The 18,806-nt window shown below is 43.5% G+C and overlaps 1 protein-coding gene across 1 annotated transcript in view; it reads left to right on the forward strand.

Moving 5' to 3' along the window:
* The window catches only part of LOC308298854 (3-hydroxy-3-methylglutaryl-coenzyme A reductase-like), a 41,847-nt gene extending 23,462 nt beyond the window's left edge, over positions 1–18,385 (forward strand). The window contains exons 14-22 of the mRNA XM_080742543.1: positions 443–601; positions 3,913–4,070; positions 4,766–4,871; positions 5,442–5,612; positions 7,327–7,467; positions 11,790–11,948; positions 13,488–13,642; positions 16,459–17,539; positions 17,832–18,385. Coding sequence (XP_080598669.1) covers positions 443–601; positions 3,913–4,070; positions 4,766–4,871; positions 5,442–5,612; positions 7,327–7,467; positions 11,790–11,948; positions 13,488–13,642; positions 16,459–16,495 — 1,086 coding nt within the window. The 3' untranslated portion in view covers positions 16,496–17,539; positions 17,832–18,385. The remainder of the gene's footprint in view (positions 1–442; positions 602–3,912; positions 4,071–4,765; positions 4,872–5,441; positions 5,613–7,326; positions 7,468–11,789; positions 11,949–13,487; positions 13,643–16,458; positions 17,540–17,831) is intronic.
* Positions 18,386–18,806: the final 421 nt, after the last annotated feature.

Below are 18,806 nucleotides of genomic sequence, written 5' to 3' on the forward strand. Positions count from 1 at the left end.
GAACACTTTTCATAGCCAAAAGATCCCTGGGCACACCTAGATATATACGGGGTGTGTGTGTGGCTATTTTCAAAATGTTTGCCTTTTTCTTATATTATTTTACAATTTGGCCAATGTCTGAACAGTTTTTTTATATAGTTTGTTGATTACTTTTGATGCAGTAATGGTCTTTTTTCTTTTCTTTCTTGAGGAATTAAAACGTTTTTAAAAGTCCTTAAATTGTGACTTCACTGTCAAATTTCAAAGGGCACGCCTGCATCTCAGAGGGACACAGTGTGGGTCTGGGGCACAGTGGTTGAGAAACACTGTGCAATGTGATATCATTATTCTGACATGTTATCGTATGGTATCATCAGGATCCTGTGATATCATTATTCTGACATGTTATGGTATGGTATCATCAGGATCATGTGACTGAGCGGTTGTTGATGGCGTTTCCTAGGTGATGGGCGCCTGCTGCGAGAACGTGATTGGCTACATGCCGGTTCCTGTGGGCGTGGCCGGGCCTCTCCTATTGGACGGGATGCAGTTCCACGTTCCCATGGCGACCACAGAGGGCTGCCTGGTGGCCAGCACCAACCGGGGGTGCAGAGCGGTGGCGGTGAGTTTACATACTGTATATACTGTACATACTGTACATAAACATACTGTACATAAACAGCACCAACCGAGGCTGCAGAGCGGTGGCAGTGAGTACAACGTTTATACATACACATGAATGATCCACTGGAAATGGTGTCACTTTGCTGTGTGGATGCACACTGAGGACACAAATACATACAGTGTACTGTATGTCATTGCTGTAAATTGTGCTTGCAGATTGTAGTGGTGTGCATGTTGGCAATGCCCTCACGTTTTCAATTCAGTTATCACAATGCAAATCGAAACCTGGTGAATTGACTGATGATAAGTTTGCCATATTGTGCAGTAATATAGAAAAGTTTTGCAATTTGCCATACATCAGATATACTGATATTTCTTTTTTTTTTTTTTACATTATATTGTAAAAGAAAAATTACATTAGCAGATTGACCATTTTGACTAAGGGGGCGTTCACACCAGGGTTATTTGGTCCGCTTAAAAGGGACCATGGTCCTCTTTCTCCTTTGGTCCGCTGGTGTGAACGTGCAAAGGGACCATGGTCCCTTTGTTTGGTCCGGACCATGGTCCTCTTGAAAAGGCAGGACTCGGTCCTCTTCCAAAAGGACCATGGTCCGGTCCTCTGCTGGTGTGAACGGAGCCGGACTTTATAGAGGACCAAACGTAGGTCTGATCAGCCTACTACATTCTGCATTGTGTGTTGTTCATTGAAAAACAATATGGAAAAAATAATTTAAAAAAACGACGATCGTGAAGCAATTGTAACTTCGGCTACAAGAGACTACACTCATCAATCTTCATGTTTTGCAGTTGTAAAGCTGGATTAATAATTAGTTCTAAAGGCATGAATTTCTTACGGGAATCATTATTGATATGACCCGACCGCTGATATTTCTTCATGAGCTGCAGTAGGCTACACGTTAGACGTTAATAATTGTATCATCTCTTCTCCCTGTTAGCCGGCACTGCGTTGTCTTTGTCTGTAAGCTACATGGAAACTGGTGACCCATCTTGTGCTGTGACTCCAGGGGTCGCTCTCCGAACACGGTGATCATTGTTTGTTTTGACACAAATACTGTCACAAATAAAAGTAAGGTCACCATCTTGTGTATAACACGGGAGGAGAATTAAGGAGGCACGCTGGGCACACAACTTCCATCCAACCTACCACAACACAGAAATGTCATACTTGGCTTTTCTTCCGAGCCGAGGCATTAGGATTTTCTCTTTCTTCGCTCTCTCGCTGTTCCCTTGAGGACAGGCGTGCACGAGTCAAACGGGGATGCTTATTATGTTCACGCGTTCTTGCGCTATTTATTGTTAAATGAATCAAGGAGAAGGCTTTATACAGGCTATGTTTTGAGAGAGAGAGAGAGAGAAAGAAAGAGAGAGATTCCTCCACCCATCCATCGCTAATTACTGCCTGAAATGCGTGAGTTTCGCTTCTCTTAAAAAAAGATATATAGGAAGCGGCTGTGATTAATAACACAAAATTAATTGGAATAGGCAGTGAAGTAATTTTCCATAGGAATAGCAGCCGCCTGTATGACCACGTGTCAGTTGTTTACATATTTGGTTCTTTTAACAAAAGTCCCGTGTGAACGCTAACCGGACCAAATTCAAAATGCAACAATGTAAACATTTGGTCCCTGATCCGGACCTTCTAAGCGGACTTTGGGTGAGAACGTGCCAGTAAAAATGGTAAATGGTGCTCTCATAAACACTCACACACACATTCATACAGCGATGTCAGAGGAAACCATGCTTGGCACCTACCTGCTCATCTGGAGCAGTTAGGGGTTCAGAGTCTTGCTCAAGGACTCTTCCACACTGACTCTGGGGGAGCCCGGGACTGGCACTTTACCTTCTGAGCCTCTGCCACCGCTTAAAGGGCTTTGCACACATTTTTTTAAAGAAAACAGTGATTCTCTATGACCTCATGCACACCGGCTCTGAATTTGCGGCTGTGCGTTTTTTTCCCAGATCGAACCCAGTTCGATTCGTGCGTCTTGTCGCATGCGGTAAAAACTCATTGACTCCTTTTATGACTCCTTTTCGGATCCGCAGTGTGGATTCCGCACAGCATTGCACACCAAATCCAATGAGTTTTAATCATGCAGCAAACGAAAAAAAAAAAAAAAAAAACAACAAAAAAACGCAATTGTTGAAAATAAATCGCACCTGTGTGCAAAGCCCTTAACTCTGGGGGAGCCTCTTTGCCTCAAGATTCAAGTTTGCTTTATTTGTCATTCATTTTTCTGTCTGCAAGCAGAGTTAAAAAGAAAAACACACAATTATGTTTCGCCCAGTTGAGACGGCAATAATTCATAAAAGAATAAAACCAAACAGTGCAGAAATAATTCTCTACCTTAAAAATTACCAATATGAATGAATATAAATGAATCCTAAAATCTATAGTCATTAAAAAGCACCCCCAAATAAAAACAGTTTAAAAAACGGAATTAATTCAAGTTCATATATTTTAGCATTGCATGCCCTCATCAAATTCATATGCTCCTCCTATTCATATGGCGTTCAAGAGTCTGATTGCCTGGGGAAAGAAACAGTTTTTCATTCTTTCCGTCTTGGCACCGATGCTCCTGTATCTCCTGCCAGACGGCAACAGGGAGATAAGGCTGTGAGAGGGGTGAGCCACTGCCATCCCTTAAGTCAGGCTTAAGAGAGTGTGTGTGTGTGTGTGTGTGTGTGTGTGTGTGTGTGTGTGTGTGTGTGTGTGTGTGTGTGTGTGTGTGTGTGTGTGTGTGTGTGTGTGTGTGTGTGTGTGTGTGTGTGTGTGTGTGTGTGTGTGTGTGTGTGTGTGTGTGTGTGTGTGTGTGTGTGTGTGTGTGCGTGCGTGCGTGCGTGCGTGCGTGCGTGCGTATTCTCGTAAGCAGGGTCCTCACTAGTGTGTGTGTGTGTGTGTGCGTGCGTGCGTGCGTATTCTCGTAAGCAGGGTCCTCACTAGTATAGTAATGTGTCTCTCTCTCCTCAGCTGAGTGGGGGCTGCGTCAGCAGGGTCCTCACTAGTATAGTAATGTGTGTATTCTCTCTCCTCAGCTGAGTGGGGGGTGTGTCAGCAGGGTCCTCACTAGTATAGTAATGTGTATTCTCTCTCCTCAGCTGAGTGGGGGGTGTGTTAGCAGGGTCCTCACTAGTATAGTAATGTGTGTATTCTCTCTCCTCAGCTGAGTGGGGGGTGCGTCAGCAGGGTCCTCACTAGTATAGTAATGTGTCTCTCTCTCCTCAGCTGAGTGGGGGGTGCGTCAGCAGGGTCCTCACTAGTATAGTAATGTGTGTATTCTCTCTCCTCAGCTGAGTGGGGGGTGCGTCAGCAGGGTCCTAGCAGACAGCATGACCAGGGGTCCGGTGGTTCGGCTGCCCTCCGCCTGCCGGGCTGCGGAGGTCAAGGCCTGGCTGGAGAGCCAGGAGGGCTTCTCTCTGCTCAAACACACCTTCGACCAGACCAGCAGGTCAGTGGGACACTGTCCCTTTAACTACATGTTAGACCACTGTCCCTTTAACTACATATTAGACCACTGTCCCTTTAACTACATGTTAGACCACTGTCCCTTTAACTACATATTAGACCACTGTCCCTTTAACTACATATTAGACCACTGTCCCTTTAACTACATGTTAGACCACTGTCCCTTTAACTACATGTTAGACCACTGTCCCTTTAACTACATGTTAGACCACTGTCCCTTTAACTACATGTTAGACCACTGTCCCTTTAACTACATGTTAGACCACTGTCCACTGTCACATCTAGATCGTCTATTTTTCACAATGGAACAGATGGAGTCAAAGTAAATGTAATGCCAACTCCTACGATTCCAAGTGCTCGTCAGGGTGGGGTGGGGTGGGAGGGGGGGGGGGGGGGGGGGGGTCCCCGGTTGAAATATGATCGTTAAAGGTTGAGAAACACTGGTCTAGAACACTTTTCATAGCCAACAGATCCCAGGGCACACCTAGATACTGTATATGGACTGTGTGAGGATATTTTCAAAATGTGTGCCTCTTTCTTATATTATTATTTTACAATTTGTTTTACCAGTTTTGATATAGTTTCTTGATTACCTTTGATGCAGTAATGGTCTATTTTCTGAAGCTGCAATGTCTGTCTAGTAGGTTTAAAGTGAATGTGAACGTGACTGTGTTGCAGGTACGCCCGTCTAGAGAAGCTGCAGGTTGGTCTAGCAGGAAGGAACCTCTACGTCCGCTTCCAGTCGCACACAGGAGACGCTATGGGCATGAACATGCTGTCTAAGGTAGGCCTGGTGGGCTTGTAGATCTGCTGTCTAAGGTAGGCCTGCGTGGGCTTGTAGATCTGTTGTCTAAGGTAGGCCTGCGTGGGCTTGTAGATCTGCTGTCTAAGGTAGGCCTGCGTGGGCTTGTAGATCTGATGTCTAAGGTAGGCCTGTGTGAGCTTGTAGATCTGATTGCTATGGGCATAAACATGCCCTCTGATTATTTTACATTCTTTTAGTGTGTGCATGTTTAAGATGATCTTATACTGTAAGAGAATCTAATAAGATGATTCTGTAATGTGTGATGCTACCAGGTTTCCAAATTGTTTAATTGCGACCGTCAGGTCGCACGTTACTATGAAAAGCTCCACCGGCTTTTGGCCCTACTCTTATCTCCGCCACCGTTGCCCCGATCAATGCCAAACTTTGCACACACACTCCTTGGCTGCCAAACCACAACCTCCGCCCCTGATTTCTCATATGGCCCTCTTCTAGTGCCGGCATGAGGCTGTATGTATACATGAGACCTGACGGTCGCTTATCTCCCGATTAGAGAGTCTTACTGGTGCTATGTTCTGTGTTTGGTTCCAGGGAACGGAGAAGGCTGTGTTGACGCTGAAGGAGCGTTTCCCCGACACGGAGGTTCTGTCGGTCAGTGGGAACTACTGTACGGACAAGAAGCCTGCAGCCATGAACTGGATCCTGGGGAGGGGGAAGTCTGTGGTGTGTGAGGCTACCATACCTGCCAGGGTGGTCACACAGGTACAGTAGAATGTACAGTAGAATGTACAGTAGAATGTACAGTAGACTGTACAGTAGAATGTACAGTAGACTGTACAGTAGACTGTACAGTAGACTGTACAGTAGAATGTACAGTAGACTGTACAGTAGAATTAGTAGAATGTACAGTAGAATGTACAGTAGTCTGTGGTGTGTGAGGCCACCATACCTGCTAGGGTGGTCACAGAGGTACAGTAGAATGTACAGTAGAATGTACAGTAGAATGTACAGTAGAATGTACAGTAGTGTGTGTTTTGTGAGGTGGTAAATGGTGCATTTATATCCAAGGTGCTTACAGAGAATGTGATCATTACATTCACCCATTCACACACACATTCATTACATTCATTCATTCATAAAGCGATGGCAGAGGAAACCATGCAAGGCACCAACCTGCTCATCAGGAGCAACTAGGGGTTCAGTGTCTTGCTCAAGGACTCTTCCACACTAACTCTGGGGGAGCCCGGGATCGAACTGGGTACCTTTCGGGAACCCTCTGTGCAGGGCAGGAATTTCATGAAGGCCATGGCCGCCGTTGCCCCTCAATTTGGCCTTGTGCCCCTCAAACCAATGGCATGACCTGAGACCACAGTGGCCTTAATGCCCCAGCTGACTGTACCACTTTCTCCTCTGTCTCTGTCTTTACAATTATGTAGACAGAAGACACCAGTGTTTTTTGTTAACTCCCCCGAGTCCCCATCTTTAAACCAATCCAGTGACTTTGATTGGTGCAGGGCTGAGCATGGATCAGATTGTAAATACCATCATTTATCTACTTCACTGTAGATTAGGTTATCATCCCTAACCCTTAAATTCAACACATTCTTTCAATGGACTAAAATCTTGTTTTATTTGATGGCCTTCCTGCCCTGGCATTTGGCCTTTGTGCCCTCAAAAAATGGACAACACCAAGTGGCCTTGCCCCTAAAATGATGAAATTCCAGGCCTGCCTACATGTTTTAATTACGGTATCTCTACCCCTGAGCCATTGCTGCCTCATGTCATAGAGGTACAGTCCCTGTTTCAGAGGTTAATCGCTGAATCCAGTGGTGTGTTGTTTCTGGATAACAGGCCGCTCCGCTCTATAACTGACCTCTGTCTAATCAAAGACTCAGAGCACCTGCTGCTTGATTTTATGTTGTATCCAACATGTCAGCCATGTAAACAAACACACAGTGTCATTTACAACTAAACGTTGCTCTCAAGAATGTTTCCAAAAGCACTTGAAGCGAGAAATAGAAATGACCAATGTTTTCCGAGGCTACCGTGTTACCGTGTTATCCATATTGGAATAAGTATTCCTTTCATGACCAGAAGCAAGGCCATGCTTTGTTGTGTTGTCATTAAAGGGCCGGTTCACCTCTGGGACAACCAGATGATGCAAAATGCATCATCATTCATGCTGAAATACTAAAATATCTAAAAACACAGATTGAACACAACAAATAAAGGATTGTGTTGATCGTTTCCTAAACAACAATAAAATAAGATCTGGTTGTCCCAGAGGTGAACTGGCCCTTTAAACACCTTGACTTCGCCTCTGTGTTTAAACAATTAGACAAAATATATCTCTTGCTTATCAAATGCAGTGTATAATGAATACTGTTTGTATTGTGCAGGTACTGAAGAGCAGTACAGCTGCTCTGGTAGAGTTGAACATCAATAACAATAATAATAATAATATTGTATTGTCCAGGTACTGAAGAGCAGTACAGCTGCTCTGGTAGAGCTGAACATCAATAAGAACCTGGTGGGTTCGGCCATGGCTGGAAGCATCGGAGGATTCAACGCTCACGCTGCCAACATCGTAGCTGCTATTTACATCGCCTGTGGACAGGTAGGCTACTCCTGCTGTCCTACTGTACATGGATTTATTATCCTATGGCAGGGGTCTTCAACAGGGGGTCCGGGACCCCTCAGAGTTACTACAGGGGGTCCTCCAAATCTTTGTGTAAGAGATTTATTTTCTCCTTTTTTATATTAATCACTTGAACCCCCTAGTGTCCATATTCTGAGAACTTTGGCCAAAAATAGCAGATCTACAAGCTCACAACGCCTCGCAGCGCGAGGCGTTGTGAGCTTGTAGATCGGCTATTTTCGGCAAAGAGGTTTGGTGTAGAGGGAGAAAAGAGCAGACTAAGTACAGAGTAAAAGGTTAAGTTTACTAAGTATTGACAGTCTAAGTGGTTAAATATCTGAAAACAGCAAAACACAAATTGACATGAATCCAAAATACACTGATGACCATGCTGTCAAACGATGAAATATGGAATCTATGAACAGGTAGTGGGGGTCCCTGCTTCATAACTCTCTCAGCTAAGGGGTCCTTGGCCTGAAAACATTGAAGACCCCTGTCCTATGGTAAATTAATTGACATCTCCTGTGGACAGGTTCTGATGTGTAGGGATGGGACGTTACGCGATATTATCGTTTATCGTGATAAAAAAAAAAACACTCACAATAATCGTATCGTGGAGATTTAATATATCGTGATATGGTCCTCCGTCATGCACTACGATCAATTCACCTTTTATTTGCCGAGCTGCTTATCTGGTACCACTTAAACCCTCTAGAATTGGTAAAAGGTACTTATAATATTCGTACTTGATAGTCTTTTTTCCACTCTATCAAATGTCTTTGCCAAAAAATAGCAGATCTACAAACTGCTCGGGCGCCCGCTGGCCTGGTGGTCAAGGCACGTACCATATACTAGGCTACAATGCCTGCTGGCGTCGCCGGTTCGATTTCCGATCCGGACGACCTTTGCCACATGTCATTACCCATCTCTCTCCCCATTTCCTGTCAGTCTACTGTCCTATCGAATAAAGGCATAAAAAGCCCAAAAACAAATCTTTAAAAAAAAAGATCTACAAACTGCTATTTTTTTGGTAAATGTTCCACCCCAGGATAATGGATTTTGATTATTGTGATAATATTGTAAATCGCGATTTCTTTTGTCACAATAATCGTGATATGACATTTTCATATCGTCCCATAGGCCTACCTACTGATGTGGCTATTTTTGAGCGGTGGTCACACCGTCTCCATAGCGTGGCCGTGTGTGTATCCGTGCGTGTGTGTCTGTCTGTCTGTCTGTCTGTGTGTCTGTAGCCTCTGGTGTATGTAGCCTCAGTACCCTGGGTGACCAGAGAGGTGCTGTTGAGTCTAGCCTGGCCTGTGCATCAACACACACACACACACACACACACACACACACACACACACACACACACACACACACACACACACACACAATTCAATTCAAAGGAGCTTATTGGCATGAGAAAACATCGTTTACATTGCCAGGGGGGGGGGGGGGGGGTTGTGGGTAAACCACCGCTCAGTTCACACGGGTGTGATTTTTTTATGAGCAGCAGTACCATATTGAAACATGAACAATGAGCAAGATCTGTCTTGTGTTTTTTTTATTAACCCATTCAGGCCTAGAATTATTGACTGCTTTAACTGTTGAAAAATAGCAGATATACAAGCTCACAGCGCGGCACCGAGTGCCACGCTGCGAGCTTGCAGATCTGCTATTTTTGAAAAAAGGTCGTGAAAATGTGTGCAAATCTTTGAATATATCTATTTTTAGAGCGAACGTTTATAACTAAAGTGTTGCTTCTGGGGGGTCCCTGGAACTAGATATTTTGAAATGCGGGTCCTTGGCCAAATAAATATCAGTTTGGGGGTCCTTCACATGAAAAGGTTTGAGAACCACTGACATAGTAGTCTCTCAAGAACAGACTAACTGAGCTCCAGTTAAGTGAAAAGGACCCTTTCTTTGACGATGGCTGGCCAGATTGCTGACATAGAAACACGGGTTTTTCAAAAAACCTTAGAAGGATTCAAAAGACACTTATAGAATCGGGTCAAAATTCAAATTTTCACGATTTTTCAAAAATAGCAGATCTACAAGCTCACAGTGCGGCACTCGGTGCCGCGCTGTGAGCTTGTATATCTGCTATTTTTCAATAGTTAAAGCATAAAATAATGAAACACAAAATGTGTACCCGTTCGAAATGGGTTAATATGTGCATAGATGCTACAGTATCTCACGAAATTGAGTACACCCCTCTCATTTCTGCAAATATTTAAATGATATCTCTTCATGGGACAACACTGAAGAAATGACACTTTGATACGAGTTAAAGCCATACTGTGTAAGTTGCTCACCTAGTGGTCATTAGCCCTATAGCGAACCGCGGTCGCGTCCGCGTCTTTCGGCCGTTTTTCGTACCTTCAGACCCCCGCGTCTGCCTCCACCTCGCTGAGATCTATCTTTGGAGGGGTCCCTTGTTCCTGTGCGTTCAGTAATTCCAGAGATACACTCCTTCACCCTGCCTGGTAGGCGAAATTACCTAGAGACTGGATGGTACAAACCGGCGACAACAAAATGGCGACCCCACTTCAAGATGCGATGTGATTGGCCGGCAGTTGTATAACCCTCGCTGTGATTGGCCGGTAGTGTGATGACGCAATTTTGGCGCGAGATCCGGTCCACGGCAAGGATCTCAGTTTACATATAGAGAAGGCTTTACAGGCTGAAATTCACGGCGCGGATCTTCTAAAACTTTTGTGTTTTAATAGTTAGGAGAATTTTAAGATTTGTTTTATAAAAAAAGTTACATAGTACAACTTTAAATTAGTCCGTCTACAGCTTGGATAACAGTGTAATTTTATTGTCTCCTCAAAATAACGTTGTGTTGCCATAATGAATGGCCACATGTACTGTGATATACTGATGCAGAGCATGATCCCCTCCCCTCGGAAACTGGGCTGCAGGGCAGTTTGTATTCCAACATGATAACGGCCCAAACACACCTCCGAGACGACCAGAAGCTGAGGGTTACTAGTTAGATTGTAGATTTAAATTCTTATTACAAAGCATACATTAACGGACCACTTACATTTTGGATATTTGAAAATAGCCAATCTGCAGGCTCACAATGCGACGCGATGCAGCACATCGTGAGCTTGTATATCTGCTTTTTTCAAATGTTTTTTTTTTTTGTTTGTTTTTTTGTTTTTGAAAAGGGACATTCTGCCTAATGAGTACTTTTACTTTTGGTACTTAAAGGGGAAGACCACTCATTAATATACCTTAGAGGAGTAGTGTGGAAATAGAAAAAAAGTTCCCCCCCTTCTGTGTTGCCTAGAACTGGAGGATTGATTTTGGGGTTTGTATTGTAAAGTACAATGTGTGATGTCATCAAGTTGTACTTTAGTACAAATGGCCCGCGGGCCACCTATTGGGGAACCCTGCTGTAGATTGTAAGCTACGCACTCAGTTCTACTGACTTGGATGTTCTAATTACAACACCAGTGAAAAGGGAGTACAGATTCTGACCTTTTGGCCTCTGTCTATCAACTCCAAACGTGTGCACAGGTCACGCTCCGTTCATGATGCAGATGTGAACTTTAAGTGTTTTGCTGTGACTTGTTTATGACTACTGGTTCATAGGGCGGTTTGCTTCACCTATCTTTAGTTTGTCTCTATCAGTAGGAGTAGCGTCTCCTCTCACACTGGCCCTTTGTAATATCTCAAGGCCACTCCGTTGCCATGGTAACTCACTCACACCTCCGCTCGGGAGGGGTCTCCCCTCTCCCTTCCTGTTCCAAAACTGATATATCGTCGTTGTCGGATGAAAACCTTGTATGTCCAATATTCGTTTTTGCGTTTATCATTTTTAAAATGATTTAAACTAGTGAAAACAGCCGATCTGCAAGCACACGTTGTGTGCTTGCAGATCGGCTGTTTTCACCACTTTTGTGCGACGGCCTTGTACGATGAAGCATGGCTTTACTTTGCGAAAGAGCGTACACATTTGAAACTTGGAGATACGAGGTTTCCACCCGACAACGACGATATGCAACTTGTTCCTCTCTTTTTCCTCTGTTGTTGCCTGGTCCGAAACACATGTGAGTGAGTGAATGGATATTGTACAAATAGCAGATCAAAGCGAGGCGGTGTGAGATTCTATATCTGCTATTTTCACAATTTCTGTCTCTTTCTTATCTATTATTTGACCTTTTTGGCCGATGTTTGACCATAGTTGTTGTGTTTGTTGATTACCTTTGATGCAGTAAATGTCCCTTTTAAATTCTGTAGGTATTAAACTGCTCTGAAAAGTCCTTACATTGTCATGTGTCCTCCAGGACGCTGCTCAGACGGTAGGCTCTTCTAACTGCATCACGCAGATGGAAGCAGCAGGGCCTCATAGAGAGGATCTATACATCAGTTGTACCATGCCTTCTATAGAGCTGGGAACGGTGGGAGGAGGCACCAACCTACCACCTCAACAAGCCTGTCTACAGGTAACTATTAAACCCATTTAGTGCCCCAGAGCCCAGACATGAACGGGTTAAAAGTCCAAGCTGCCGTTCGCCTGCGCCGTCCGCGGCCAGTCTCTTATTTTGAAGGCCGGAAGTAGATCGCGCTCACATTTCCTTACTTGACGGAAGTCTTGCCGTCCAAAGCGAAAACAGTAATGGCGGATCGATGCCTTTCAGCTTGTACTATTTTAGCGAGAATCCAATGCCATCCTTGGCATCAAAAGCGTTTTTTGGACATCAAAGATGAGAATGACCGTTGGCTTCCATGTTATGGGATCACTATTGTGTGCACGTGGATGCGCGATGATGATGAATCGGCGAGTCCACCCGTGCCAGCACTTTCCAACGGACGGTACGTAGCCCTTGCCAGCTTTACTGTATATACAGTAAATATCGCGCGTATACTCAGGATCGGCACTATAAATACTCGAGTATATTTCGCGAGTATACTCGGGATCGGCTACAAATGAGTTAACCTACCACCTCAACAGGCCTGTCTACAGGTACTGCTGTCACCTCACAGCTAGAAAGGTCCTGGGTTCGATTCCCGCCGGGGGACGCTGTGTGGCGCTGGGGGCGTGTTCTCTCCTCCACGTCATCAGCGCCCACACCCTAGGTGGGGTTGGCGAAAGGGCCTTTCTATGTGGAGTTGGCATGTTCTCCTTGTGTGTCTCCTAGGGTAGATACCTTCCAAAAAAGTAATCGTGGTCTCTATACTGCCTCCTTGTAACCACATGCCTCTTGTGGCTTATTGCTTTTCTAAAACGGTTACAATATGGCAACATGAAAAATAGACATGTATCAATTAAAACTGTTCTGTTTCACTAATAATTCACTTCATGGTCTGCAAGAAAGTAGTCCCCAGCTTTTTTGCCAACAACACAGGTGCAGATAATTGGTGCACTGTGGGACACTGTGGAAGGAAATAAGGCACCTGGGTTTGATATAAACTGATTTAAAGGTGATACACCATGAATTGTCATTTTTCCTATTTTAAAACCTTTTTTTGGGGTCCCACTAGCACTTTCTATCCTCACAAAGTCGAAGGAGTGGTAATTTAGCCTCAAACCTTTTGAAAAACGTTTTTAGGACAAACAATATGACATAAATACTTTTTAAATGCATGGTGTATCAACTTTAAGGTGTGGGTTATAGTCTCATATACCTGTGTTTGACCCAAAATATGTCCGCTTTAGGACTACAATTGCGTCACCGTTGGCACACTATACCACAGCAAAATCGTGGGATAAAATTTTAATTAAAAGAAAAGGAATCTGTTCGGGAAGATCCTGTGTGTGTGTCCGTGCATATAGATGCTGGGTATTAACTTGTTAACTCTGTGTGTGTGCGTGTGTGTGTGTGTGTGTGTGTGTGTGTGTGCATGCATGCGTGTGTGTGCGTGCGTGCGTGTGTGTGTGTGTGTGTGTGCGTGTGTGTGTGTGTGTGTGTGTGTGTGTGTGTGTGTGTGTCTGTGTCTGTGTCTGTGTCTGTGTCTGTCTGTCTGTGTGTGTGTGTGTGTAGATGCTGGGGGTCCAGGGCAGCGTCCAGGACCACCCAGGCAGGAACGCCAGGCGATTGGCCAGCGTGGTCTGTGGGGCGGTGCTTGCAGGAGAGCTGTCACTCATGGCTGCCCTGGCGGCAGGTCACCTGGTACAGAGTCACATGACCCACAACAGGTGTGTATGTGTCGTTAGAATGACATCACAGTGATGTAGTCTCATTAGAATGACGTCACAGTGATGTAGTCTCATTAGAATGACATCACAGTGATGTAGTCTCCTTAGAATGACATCACAGTGATGCGTTTGTAAACTACTATAGAAAAGTGTTTTTGTTCAAGCTCTATATTGTGATAGTAAGTCGGGATACCAATTTCATCCAATCAGAAGAGAGAACCCCACAAAGATCATTCTTCAGTTCCAATTGTATTTGCTCATTTATTTTCTGTCTTCCGATTTCACCAGTTAGTGTGGTTGCAATAGACAATCATGTAGTGTGGTTGCAATAGACAACCATGTAGTGTGGTTGCAATAGACAACCATGTAGTGTGGTTGCAATAGACAACCATGTAGTGTGGTTGCAATAGACAACCATGTCCATGAATGGAATACCAAGGATTTCCAACATAAAAAAGACCGTAAAACGACTCATTTGGGATGTTCCTTTTAGGCAAAGTGTTTAACTGTACTTTTGTTTTGTATTGACTATACTTGTACTGTTCTTTTTCAATCAATCAAAACCAGACAATTGGACTTGAGTCATGATGACTCAAGCCGAGTCTGACTCGAGTCACCTATTTGACGACTTGTGACTTGACTCGGACATTAAGGGCAAAAATTTGAGACTCGACTTGACTTGGAAGACAATGACTCCCGACTCGACTCGACTTGAGACACGCCGACTCGGACGACTTGCCGCTACGCCACTCACCAAAGCAGTCGTGAACGCCACGCTATAGGTTCACACTTTTATTGATTGATTGATTTGATTGATTGGAGACAGGCATGTAAGCAAGAGCACAAGCACTATGATCAGACTGCGCACCGACCACACACACACACAGCACGAATGGCTACTGCTGCCCCCCAGCCTGATACAGCCACTGCCGGTTCTGCTGCTGCAGTTCCAAAAGTTGTGCAGTTTGCATATAAAAACTTCCACTCCGATGGTAAACAGAGGATCGCTCAATGCAAGATATGCAACGCTAAACTCAAAGACAAAGAGGGAGCGACGTCAAACATTGTCCGCCACTTGAAGACGGCGCATGAAGAGAAGTGAAACCAAACATAAGAACATAACATTATTAGAAGTGTGTGCGCGTGTGCATGTGTGTGTTCGTGATATACTGTCGGTCGTACATTTTTTGAACATTAATAATAAGACAACAATGTCACTCACCACTGTCACGAACGTTGATCTATGACTGCATAAATAATATCCAATTATCATTGTAGCAAGCCTCCGTCTTCCAACACTTTATCACTTTTCATAACATACATCCAGTTGTCAGCAGGGTTAAGAACTTCACTAAATAACTCCCACGCAAAAGCTTTATTCCTTCTCATTTAGCCTCCGACAAGTTTTGCTTAGCTAGAGTTGAATTTAGTCCACTCCACTCTGTTATATTCCAGTTTGTCGCTGGAGCGTGTCGCTGTTACTACATGTCATCTTTTCGACACCTGACTCTATGGTCGAAATAATGTCCGTTCGGAAAAGTGAGATTGCCCCGTATCCTTTTGGAACATGGTGGGACCCCAAACAAATGCACGTGTAGTGGAGTATAGGCAGCTAAATGTGTGCCTGATGAGAAATGACATTAATATACAGTACTAGTAGTACAAAACAAAGCATGCACTTTTGCACTATTGTGTCTTGTTTGTTTTTGTTTTTAAAGCAATAGGCCTGTAGCAGTATTAAATACATTTAAATAAATGTTGCAAAATGTTGAAAATAAACATTTGTCAAACATGCCATTTATTTAATGGAGTGTAGCCTTTGCCATCTACCTAGGTTCTAAATGATCAGACATGTAATGGATAAATGAATAGCTTTTAAGCTGTATACTGGTTTAATTCATGCTTGCAGACTAATCTGCATGGTATTTTTTTTACATTTACTTTAGGAAGAAAGGTTTCTCTCTTCAAGATATAAACCTGAGATATAACCTGTGACTCGACTTGAAAAGCGTGTGACTTGACTCGACGCGACTTGACTCGACGCGACTTGACATGACAACCTTGTGACTCGACTCGACTTGACTTGACATAACCTTGTGACTCGACTCGACTTGACTTGCCCACAACAGAAAAAACTTGAGACTTGCTTGAGACTTGGACCAAATGACTTGCTACTCGACTTGGACTCGGATCAGAGGGACTTGTACAATTGTCTGATCAAAACCAACCTATCGTTTTAGGTCCGAGAACATTTATGTCACCTAAAGTAAACTTGTTTTCATTTAACTTTTCTCACATGTGTAATTTTTTTTTTTTATTATTTATGCATTTCGATTTTATTTTACTATGTATATTGTAGCAACACAATTTGTCTAAAACACTGCAGTGCAGCCTGAGAGAAAACCACTGTTTTAACGATCCGATCAGTGAATTTACCTGTGATTAGAATGTCCCGATGGCATTCTTTACATTCCATATCAGGCTGATCAATGCGATGGGCGACCGATTGCACCACCTCTAATAGAGGGAATGCACATGCATAAAGTGAGTGGCAAATCGAGTTGCAAAATAAGTTTAACGTCGTTTAATGCAGTTTAAGGCTATCAGATAGGTCTTTTCTGTGTGTATGTATGGGCTGTCAAGGCCAGAAAGTCGTTTTTTGCCACTCAGTTGGCGTTCCCGCATAACTTCCGGGTATGATGATGTTGTCACGCGCATACCTTCTATTTAAAGCAATCTCTCTGTTCAGTGTGTGCGTGATTATGCAGTGAGTCAGTTTCACCTTCATGTTTTTATTTTTATTTTTTTTCTATCAGATCTAAAGTCAACCTGTCAGAAACATCCAAGACGTGACGACAGTGATGCATCCTGGGAGTTTGGACGGGTGTTGGGTCCGCCGTACGATGACGTCAGGACACAACGTCTGGTTCCTGTGGTTCCTGAAGCGGGGCCCCCAGGGCTCATTTGGTTCCACTTATGTACGTTCTGGGGGTCCTTGAAATGAACAGAATGTGGTGTATTGTGAACATCAGGCTACAACAGTGAACCTGGGGGTCCTCAGTGAATCCACTGACTCTGCGGCTATGATGTGATTTTACTCACATTGTGACATTTTGAAAGGACAACAGAGCACAATGTTCTGCTGGCTTCAGGAAACCCTGATAATGATGTTTAAAGATATTCAAACCTTTGGTTAGTTTTGTTTTTTTATGTTGGCGTGAGTCATATGTTTCCGTTGCACATTGTTGCAGTTTGTCCGTGTTTGGGACGACATTTTGAAAATGTTTTGTCATAACTGTGTCTTGAACAGACCAATAACAAAGAGCCTTTTAACCACTTAAGCCCTGTATTCAAAGACATTTTACAATAGCCAAGCTACAAGCTCACAACTCGCTGTGAAGCGATGTGAGCTTGTAACATGGGCTATTTATCACAGTGTTTTGTTTTGCCTATAATGACATACCCGACATAGAGACGCCATTTTGAAAGTGCTTAGCACGTCCAGTAGATTATAAACGATACTCCTGCAGACCACGTGTTTGTTATTCTCTCAAAAGACGGAGGACTTTTGCACTTTTCAGACCCATTTTTGATACATAAAAGTGCTACATTATGTGTAAATCTTGAGATGAATACGATGATAATTCACTCCCAGAAGAGCTTATTTAATTTGAATATGATATCAATGTCACAGCATCAATGCACTGAAGGAGATGCGGTCTACAACTGGTATCAAACTACTGTGACGTGTTTTATTTGTTAGTTTTTGGGGCGTTTAAACTCTGATGCCTGTCATCTCAGCTCTATTAACGTGGCCTTGTTTTGTGTTTTTTTTTTTCTTTTTTTTCTATTTTCATTTTTTGACATTTTATTTCTCAATTTTAATTTAACACGTTGGTAGCCGCGGCAGAACCCCCTGAACAGAGGTACTGCCGAAGAAATAAGCTATTTATTTACAAACATGTTTTAAAAAAACAAAGCCCACATGATAACAACACGTAATGGAGTGCTCGGTACAGCGTGTATATTCATCCTGGAGAGGTCGACGTGCTTACTTTGAGGACGCGGCGGGGAGATCTCTTCCATTCGTTTCCGTGCGGCGAAGCAGGGAAAGGAGCAATAGGGAAGCGGCGCAAGTACGGGCAAGTACGGGCAAGTACGGCCCGGCTTACAAAGTGTTAATTTATAGCAGTGTTTCTCAACAACCTTTTTGGATCAGGGCCTTCTTGACAATCTCCCACCCATCAGAATTATTCTATGCTTTAACTATTGAAAAATAGCAGATATACAAGCTCACAGCACGGCACAGAGTGCATTCAGGCTGAAGTGAGTGACACTAGAGTAGAATACTTTAATTTATTGGCCTCACAATGAAAAGTATTTTTTCTCCCCCATGGTTTTACAGAAAACACACCATGAAATGGTTTTAAACATTATTTATGTTAAATTATCTTTAAAATTGTTTTGCAGATATTTTGGGGTCCCTCTTACTCGAGGCCCACGCCCCACGCGTTGAGAAACACTGATTTATAACTGGCTGTTTTGCTGAGCTATAGCAGATTTCACATTGTGTACTGCTGTTTCTATAGCAGATGTCACATTGTGTACTGCTGTTTCTATAGCAGATGTCACATTGTGTACTGCTGTTTCTATAGCAGATGTCACATTGTGTACTGCTGTTTCTGTGAGTGCAGGTCTAAAACCAAAGCCATATCAGTGACTCAACTGAACTATGAAATGAAAATGTACAAACGTCCTGTGTTTTACTAAGGAGATACTGTAGCTCACAAGTGGCCTTAAATAAATACTGGGAACTATTTAAGTCGATGTCTATTAAAGGATATTATTATTCTGTTCAATAAATTCTAATGACTATGAGTCTTGTCTATACTGTAACTGAAGTGGGGACATGTTGACATTTATTTTAATGAATTGCAAAGCGCTTTATAATGGTTCATTTATTCATACATTGGGAGGAGAATCGGTGAACAGTCGACGCCAACGTCCTCACTTCCCACATTCACACGCCAAAGGTGGCAAAGCAATGGTAATACCACATGTTTTTCCCCAGCCAAACACCATTCAGTTTGTGTGTAGCCTCGGAAACCCAGACTTTTGGTTTGCAGTCAGACTAGGGTGGGAGGGAGAGAGAAGGCTGGCTTTA

The sequence above is a fragment of the Nannobrachium achirus genome (genome assembly GCF_963921795.1).
Source record: "Nannobrachium achirus genome assembly, chromosome: 15".
Taxonomy (NCBI): Eukaryota; Metazoa; Chordata; class Actinopteri; order Myctophiformes; family Myctophidae; genus Nannobrachium; species Nannobrachium achirus.